The sequence below is a fragment of the Agrilus planipennis genome, unplaced genomic scaffold (assembly GCF_000699045.2).
Source record: "Agrilus planipennis isolate EAB-ADULT unplaced genomic scaffold, Apla_2.0 scaffold992, whole genome shotgun sequence".
NCBI lineage: Eukaryota > Metazoa > Arthropoda > Insecta > Coleoptera > Buprestidae > Agrilus > Agrilus planipennis.
Genome location: NW_020439642.1, coordinates 1 through 9502, shown reverse-complemented (window position 1 = coordinate 9502; position 9502 = coordinate 1). Strand labels below are relative to the sequence as shown.

Genomic DNA, 9502 nt, shown 5'->3' with positions numbered 1-9502 from the left:
ATATTATGAAGACTTTTATAGGTACATAGATAAATTTTTTATTGCATTTTATCAAAGTTGCCTTAATACGATTTATTCTATAGTTTTTTTTTTTTGGTAACAGTGTAGTTTATGACACTGTCCATGAATTTGTAACTCTAAGATTAACTTTGCAATTAGGGAAACCTAAACTAACTATAACATAGCCTTTCAAAAGAGAAGGTGAAGGTTTTCTTGAAAATACAGAACCAGTTTTAGAAAAGACGTGGTTTGTGATAAACCACGTCTCCTGTTTTTTATTGCAGATATTATTTTTAAAATACACAATTGATCATTACAAATACAATTAGAACTTTTTGTTTTGATTGTTTTTAAATTATTAATTTTATATATTCTACCCAGCTTAGTAGTTAATTTTTTAAAATATTTATTAATTAGACTAGTAATGTAGGTACGTTGTTTCTCAAGAAAATCAAAGTTAATAACAGGGATACATTAAGAGTTGATAATAATAATTTAGTATTGTGTAAAAACTTATATCCTATCCTCTAATGTTTTACAAATTAATAATTTTTAGGGTTGCTTGCCAGAATGAAAAATTTGATGATTGGAGCACGATGTTGGTTCAGTTACGTAAATTGTTTGCTGGATATTTAAAAGTTGTTTTAGAATATCACTCAAAACCTGGAATTACCATACCTGCTAGTACGAATAGCACAGCTGCCCAAGGAAATTTTTTAGAAGTTCTTAATATGTCTCTAAATGGTAAGACATCAGTATAGCACCTATTTTAAGACTGAAATAATAATTATACTAATGAAATAATTATATATAAGTATAAGAACGTAGGCTTTCACGATGGACCGTGGTCGACTGAGCAATTAAATCCATACGTTTCGTCGGCAATTGTGACGGACATGATTATATATCAGTTGCTCTGGATATATACGAATTCATGTTAAAAACTCTTTAAAAAATACATTCATCAATAAGAAATATAATATTGGTATTTCAACACCAACAACCAAAAGGTTCAGTATATGATTGTTATGTTTGATGGAAATCCAGTGATCCCATTTGACTTGATTACTCTAATAATACGATAAAATTTCAAATACTTTCAATTCAGCCATTCGCTTAATACCTGGACTTTTATATTTATTTCATGTTACTACTCAGAGTAAAGACATTGAGATATATAAACCAACAGGAAGTGTGTGATCAAGAAATGACAACATTGTAATACCTAAGATTATTCATATGATTAGTAGATACTCGATTTACATAAGCATATAATGATCAAAAATTTAGTATTGATTATATTATCAAATTTCATTCCCTTCAATCAAGCAGCAATTGTGGCAATCGACCTTTTCCTACTGTTAGTAAAACTAATACAAATTTTTATATCCTTTGTATTAAAATGTTGTTACTATATTTTTTTGAAGCCGTTCATTATTGGTAATTATTGCTCACAATCTAACAATTTTCATTTTGTTTCTATTTTAGTTTTTGAAAAACATTATCTCGATCGCAGTTTCGATAGAACAGGTCAATTAAGCGTTGTTGTAACACCTGGTGTTGGCGTTTTTGAAGTTGATCGAGAATTAACTAACGTTACCAAACAGAGAATTATCGATAATGGTGTTGGAAGTGATTTGGTTTGTGTTGGGGAACAACCTTTACATGCGGTACCTCTGCTGAAGGTATTTTTACTTTATTTTATAAATTCAAATAAAAAATGCCTATTAATACTAACTTGACTGCTTTAGAAAAAGTATTTTTATTATTAAAAAAAGATAGTAATAGTATAGTTTTGTTTAACATTAAGTTGTTTACATACATCCATAAATTCTAAATAAATCTTCATTCTAGAGAACAATAAACCATATAACTTAAATGTATACGATCGCAAAAATACATAAAAATGACAAAAAAAAGAAACAACTAATTAAATATACAATTACTGTCTTCTATTTGCATCTTATAAATTTAATCACTTTCACTTTATTAAAAACTTAAGTTAATTTAGCTCTAACATAAAAATTAAATTTTTCGTATTTATCTTCCTGCCGAGTTGCACACATTATATCCATTATATTCTTATAACTTAATTCTATTACCAAACATTTCATAAAATTAATGTATGCACTATATCAGGAATGTATTCTTGCCAGTGTATTTTGCAAACTGGCTCAATATTTTCTAATTCAAGTTCCTACTTAATACAGTATGCAAATAAAGAAAAAATGATTAATTAAAAAACAACCTTGAAAACTTTAACATTAAAATTTTTACATTATAACAATTCCCTTTGTGACCACTAAAACCATTTTTCATAGTATCTTTTATATATAATTTAAGTGATAGTATATAATGTATTACAATTTTCATAAATCAAGCTTGAAACAGTTCAGGTTGAATGCTATTTTGTTTAAACAAATCAATAGTCCCACAACAGCAATTGCTATGCCAATAATAGCCATGCTATAAACAAGAAAGCGAGCCACAAAAATATTTTCGACAAAAATTGTTCTTCCATGTGCTGCGGAGTTCCCAAAGGAGCTGCATTTGGTCTTACATCTCCAAAGTTAAATGTTGACGTGAAAAATCCAAAGGGAAATGCACCAATTCCGAATGACATATGNTCCTTCCTTATATCCCCCTCTGGCAACATTTCTTCATACTCCACCACAAAAAAAATATTTTAATTAATATTAAATGAGCTTATTAATTATTAACTAAATGAAGACTTTTATTACTATTTACATATATTTTAATATATTTTGTAATACATCGTTTCAATAATTTCAAAATAATGCAAATAAAAAAACAGTTCTATAATTTATTTATCAGTTGTCAAATTTATTTTGACCAAAGAATTATTTGAACTTATGTAGATATGTACATTATTTTAAAACCTTAGACTATTATCTTTTTTGATGAAATTATTCCAAAGAAAACAATGCATAGTTCAATATTTCTAAAACGTATTTCCTTAAATTTCGATCATTTTTGTTTGATTAATGTTACAGAAAAGTTTGCTTGATAAGTAATCTTTCATTATAATATGAACCAATGAATTGCTACATGACATAATGGTAAAATAGTTATTTTTATTTTAAATTGCAATTTCTTAATCAAATAGAACCAAAAATGTTTAATTATGTTATATGAACTAATAAAATGCCTTTTACATTATAGTTTCATAATAAAGATACAAATATGAACGTACCTGATGACTATTCGATGCCTCATTGGATCAACTTGTCCTTTTACTCTTCAAATAAAAAAATTGCTTATTCAAATTTTATTCCTCGAATAAAATTTCCTCCGATGCCGAGTAAACACACGAGAATTAAGGAATTACCAAAACAAAAACTCGTACCTGAAGAAGAGTATTTGCACAATTCATTTTTTGATTACGATGCTTATGACGCTCAAGTTTTTCAATTACCATCAGTACATGGAAGCAAGTAAGTATACAATTGAACATGTACGTCAGTATTTATGAAGGATAATTTTCGTCGAAGTTTGCGTTCATGTCTTCTAATTTTATTAAAACAAAACAAACTTTTTCTTAATGTTATTGCTATGTAATCTTAAGTTAGTAGTAATGATAAAATTCGAATTTACAAATAAAAAGACTTCTAATCTTAAATATTGGGCCGATAAGGTATAACTTGAAGGAAAGGAATTAATAATGCGATTTTATTATTTTTTTTTTGAAAGTGAAGTATTCATCTAAATTGCCTTTTATTTTAGAAATACATAATATTCCAAAAATGCTATAAGATAAATTTAAAAAAATAATACGCTGTCTTTGGAGCAAAGAGAATTATTTTATTTTTTANATATGAAGATATCCCCCATTACCAAAATGTTGAATTTACAGAATGTACTATACATACAAATAATGTAACAATTATTGTACGACCTTTAGCAATCGACAGAGATCATCTGCAAGATATAAGAAAACGTCAGGAAGTCTTCTAGATCCGCAAGAACAAACCCGAATAAGAAGGAAACTTTCTGATCCAGACATCTATCATCCTTGCGAATCTCCTAAAAAGTCACAAGCCGTTCCGATTCCCTCCACTCCAATTAGCCCGATGATATCCCCGTTTTCGGGCACTAATGAAGGTATGAAAAATCCTATTTTTCAGTACAACATATTTTACCTATAATATTGTGGTATACACGGCATTTAAAATTTAGCAACCCATTATTTTATTTTATTTATTGAATTTAATAAATTTACATGAGGGTGATGAAGGGGTTTTGGCCCCACTAACCGCCACAGAATAAGCACAGAATATACATATGTTTGGGGACGAGGTATAAACGCAGTTAACCTATTTGTCCCATTGAGCTATGAAATAATTAAATTAAAAACAAAAATAATATAATAAAAAAAAAATTAAAAATGAAATCAATATCCCATAACAAATATGAGACACTGCATATAAATAGAGAAAGTTATTCAATTTTATAACGACTATTTGAGTCCAGAAAGTATTATTTTCTTTGTAGCAATTTTTAGAAATTTTTTACTTATAATCACATGTTCATTAATATATTTAGAATACTTATTATTGTTATCCACTGCATTGTAGAAAGTAGATTTTCCGCCAACATTTAGTTTTATTCTAGGAAGTTCATTACTCTTATAACGAGTTTTGCTATTTAAGATGACTTTCATCTCCTTGAAAAAAAAAAATATCTAGTAATTAGTTTGTAAATATAAATTTGCTTAATATCCAACATTTCTTGGTTATTCCTATTTTCACCAACAATAATTTTTATTATCCTTCTTTCGAGTTTAACTAATGGTTATAAAGTAGTANAATGAGATAACAATAATTCTAGGTGTTGATTGGAAATCACTGACAATACCTGCGTGTCTTCCAATAACGACGGACTACTTTCCAGACAAGAGAGCTCTTCAGGTCGATTACGTCTTTTCACTTTACCACTTGTTACCCGATGATGTGAACGCTGATTTTGCACAGCAGCGTACGAACTATAAAAAGCCTTTATCAACCGCCGAAGTTTTTCGAGAATTGGTGTCACAAAGATTGGCCCAGGGTTTTCAACTCATTTTATTGCCAAACAAAGACTATTCATTGTACCCCACTCAAACGTCGTCGAGTGCTAGCTTGCTATCACGAAAAAGGGCAGAAACTGAACCAATTGAAGTGTTCTATCTTTCCATAGGACGGATTTTTCATAAGATTTCCTTAAGCGGAAATGCAATTACCGTTACAAGATATAGACCAAGGTAAGGTTTATTTTTATTTTAGATACTTTTGAAATAAAAAGTAAATTTAAGGTGTAAAATGTGTTGTTGACTAAAGTTCTTTTTAAACAATTTTAACTGTGGGCATTGGGCATTCCACAATTTAGAGTAATACGTTTTGGTTCTAAAGTATTTATTGATTCCTTTATAATTATTTCGCCACACAGTATCTTCTTCAGGCGGAAGAATCTTTTTCCACTGTAGAAGTAACTGTGAATGAGTAAGTTATAGTTACAAATTGAATTTTATTTTACAGGCATCCATATCCTTCATTTAACATCCATTATAGATACAGATTTCAGGCGCCATATCATGAAACATATGAAGTGTCCTGGGTAAGTTTTACTACCGAAAAATTAGAGAACTACCATTGGAACTATTTGGACCACTACATATGCACTAGAGGGGATACAGACTTCCTATTAGTGGAGGCATTAAAATATTGGAGGTTTGTAATTAAAAACAGCGGCTGAGTGTAAAGGTTAAATACACTATGTCTGATCAGTATTCCGGAATATTTGCAAGGTAACATCTGAAGGAAGTGCAAAGTGCATCTCCTGATAGTGCCAGAACGTAGAGAATGTAAAAAATATGCACCAAAAGTACCCCAGTTATCTTATCGGCCATTGTTATCGCAAACACTCATACCTACTCATGACCTTCACAACAACTGGTACGCAGACAGGTCAATTGTCAAAATATAAAGATAAGTTAAGTGTAAAAAACAAAACAAAAAAAAGTGTATTCGCACGCAGAATATGTGAACATGGTGGTCACATATGGACGGTGCAATGAGAACGCACTGTTGCATCACGCGAATGGGCAACATCATTACTGGAGCAGTTGGGTAGACCGGTAAGGTCATTGTTTTTATCTTTATGTATACCACTGAGAGTGTAAGATGAGTCAGTTTATTTCTTTTTCATGTACCTTCTTCTTCCTTATTTTTTCCGGAGTACTAATCAAACATATTGTATTAGTGTATAAACTTAAAATTAGTTATTATTATGTATTCATGGTTTGCTAACCGTTCGGTCAGCTAATGCGCACGCGCACATATCTTTGCTCCATTCAGCCCTTAACATTACATTGAATGTGGGGAAAGCTGTATTGCAAGTTCCTTTAGTGCCATATAATATGTAACAACAAGGCAAATGTTTTAGTTTGCTTATACTCTGTAGCGGCATGGTAACAAATTGTGTACCGTCCCAAAATGAAGAATTTGCAGTAAAAATTATTAAATGACCAATATCTTAGTTACGTTTAGAAAATAAGCAATTTCAAAATTAATTTAACTATATATTTTTAAATATTAACAATCAAATTTCTTCTATTAATAAAACATTCAATATTTTTAATCATTAAAGAAGCAAGAGAAAATGTAAGATAGAATATTAATTTAATTTGTTTTTAGATTCCGAATTTATCTTTTGCCTTTAAATAACTCCGCAACAAAAAGGATAATAGAAGGTGCACCACACTACGACATATACAGTCCCCTTACAGCATCTGATCATACTCTGAATGCGGAAGGTTTTTTAAAATTTATCGAAACGGCCGTCAACAAAATAAAACGAGCGTGTACAGTAAAGAAACCAAGACAGAAAGGAGTTCTTAAAAATTCTTGAAATTGCTAGACAGTGAAGAGAACTTCAAAACATGAAAGTAAAATATATCAAGAGAAAATGGCCCTACCAATTTCGTGTAAGAATGAAAGTAATAGAAGTAAATAATTTGAATATTTTATTATGAGTTATACAGTGAACTTTAACTTGAACTATACATTACACTAGTTCATTGTATAACTTCTGAAGAAGCTAAAGTAATGACTTTGTTTAATAAATTTTGATAAACGTAAAACATTTAAGTTAAGTTGAAAAATCAACGAATTTGACTTTAAAGAAGATGGTTAGTTTTTATCATATGGAGTAGTAATAAACCAACAATTTAGACTTAGTTAATTTTTATCAAATAATTAGTAATACTCTATATATATACGATTTAGGTAGTTATAAATTATCAAACTGTAATTGGAAAACAAAAAATAGAGATATTAAACCCAAGACAATGGAACTTATAAGTCAAAACCATTAACCACCCCATTACACTGTATTTTTTATAAGAATAAAATTGTTTGTTTGCTGCTTCAAACTAATTATCTTTAAAATATGTGTGTATAGATTGCAAAAAACGCCCGAATCATCATAATTCCAGCCACAGTGTAGCATCACAAACAAAAAGTTCGAAAGGTACTCTCTTGTGGGGTGCTACTGGTGAGCAGGAATGGACTCCTGCATTAACAACAGGTAAGTTCTCAAATATACAAATATAAAAAGAGAGACAAAGTAAGAGATAATGAGATTTTATAAATCAGAACTGAAATTTTGATTCATATTGTATAGGTACATGGCAACAATTAAAATTACAATAATAGATAATGTTTTTATTTTTTATCNGCTAGATTACAAAACATTTTTGTTGCTTGTTTAATTTGATATCGTGATTTTTTTTATTTGAAGTAACCGAGTACGAACATTCCAGTTATTATTAATTGCATAATTTGAGATTACATGGTGTAGTTTCGTTCATTATTTCAGCATTATTTTGGGCAAAAGTTTTGTATTGTGCTTAAGCCTAATCATTGTTTACTGTTACTAATTTAATACATTATGCCATATTTGTACATTTCCGAAATATTTTGCAATAATCGATTGTGCATTTTTAACCAGTTTCATAAACGAATTTACTTTTATCCAGAGCCATTAACATAACACATGAAGTTTTCTTGTAGTATGTAGTATTTTATTTAAAGAACCCAAAAAAATAATTGTAATAAAGCCATCTGAGGTCCGGATCAACATTTCTTATGGTAGATTGTTAAATGTCCATTTATGCGAAATGTTTTGTTTGAAAAGCACGAAACTTTAATGTGATAAAGGCGTGTAAAAAAGTTAGTTATATTCCCTTAGAACATAGCATCCTGTTTTGTTCTAACCTATTTATAAAAAAATGTGAGGAGTGCCCTTTCTAACACAGTGTCTCTATAACAAGTTTTGAAAATAAAGGAAACCCCAATTCCACTCGTATGGGATAAGATCTTGAAAGCAATCCATTTTATTAACCTAGCAACTGTCTTATACCGGGTTTACTAAATGCTTACGTAATTTTTTATAATTAATTGTAAATGAAATAAGACTGTTCAGTCGGCACCTGGTTAAAAATTTTTGATAAAACAGCAATTAAACTAGCACAATCAAATGATGTTAGGATCGAATCCAGGGTGGGGCATAAAACAGTTTAGGTATTTATGAAATCAACACTTACAGTATTATGTTATATATTATACAATAAGGGGAAGAAATGGAAAATTTTTGACATGGTTTAAGTTTCACATATTTGATCCATTTGTATTTAAACTAAGCGTTTTATTTTAAATGTTATTTTATGAAATTGTAATTCTACCAAGTTTTCTTAAATATCAGTCGACTTTTTCATCTATTTCTAGCGAAGAAAATGTAAAATCTTCAGTTTTTAATAGTTTTCGTCTGATTAATAACAATCAAATCAAAAAACTAATAAGATAATATTAACATAAAGATTTATAATTGGTTGATTTGACCCTTACTTGTTGAAAATCCATATTAAGTAATTAGGAAAACAATTTAAAGATTTTCACTAAACTTTGCTACAAAATAAAAACCGTAACATGAAAGAACTAGTCCACACGTTCAATAATGAAATTGAAGTTTTACATTTTGAAAATAAAAGCTATAAATTACCACTAAAAACAAAAGTTAGTAATCAATAAGCATAGAAAATTAAATATTGTATTGAATGATTATAGATCACTTTTGCTCGACATATTTTAAATAGCACTCAATATTATGTCAACAATTTCTCCTTTATCTCTCTTTAAGTATTGCTATCTAAGAATTGATAGCTCTTAGAACACCTTTTAATTTTACATAGTAGGAGGTACTCACCATCTTATGAAGCAAAATTTTTGGGAATTATGTTCTGGTATTTTTTGTAACAAAACAAATAAAATGCTTTAGTGAAAATCTAAATAGATCACTTTTGCTCGACATATTTTAAATAGCACTCAATATTATGTCAACAATTTCTCCTTTCTCTTTAAGTATTGCTATCTAAGAATTGATAGCTCTTAGAACACCTTTTAATTTTACATAGTAGGAGGTACTCACCATCTTATGAAGCAAAATT

General features: G+C 29.1%; 1 protein-coding gene across 1 annotated transcript; it reads left to right on the top strand.

Moving 5' to 3' along the window:
- Positions 1–4: 4 nt before the first annotated feature.
- On the top strand, positions 5–6882 carry LOC108743552 (GATOR complex protein DEPDC5-like; the record flags this gene model as incomplete). Its single annotated transcript, XM_025979402.1, has 8 exons — positions 5–21; positions 557–744; positions 1489–1685; positions 3184–3455; positions 3923–4154; positions 4824–5260; positions 5535–5726; positions 6693–6882. Coding segments are annotated over 8 exons (1725 nt in total), but the record flags the coding sequence as incomplete, so codon positions are not given.
- Positions 6883–9502: the final 2620 nt, after the last annotated feature.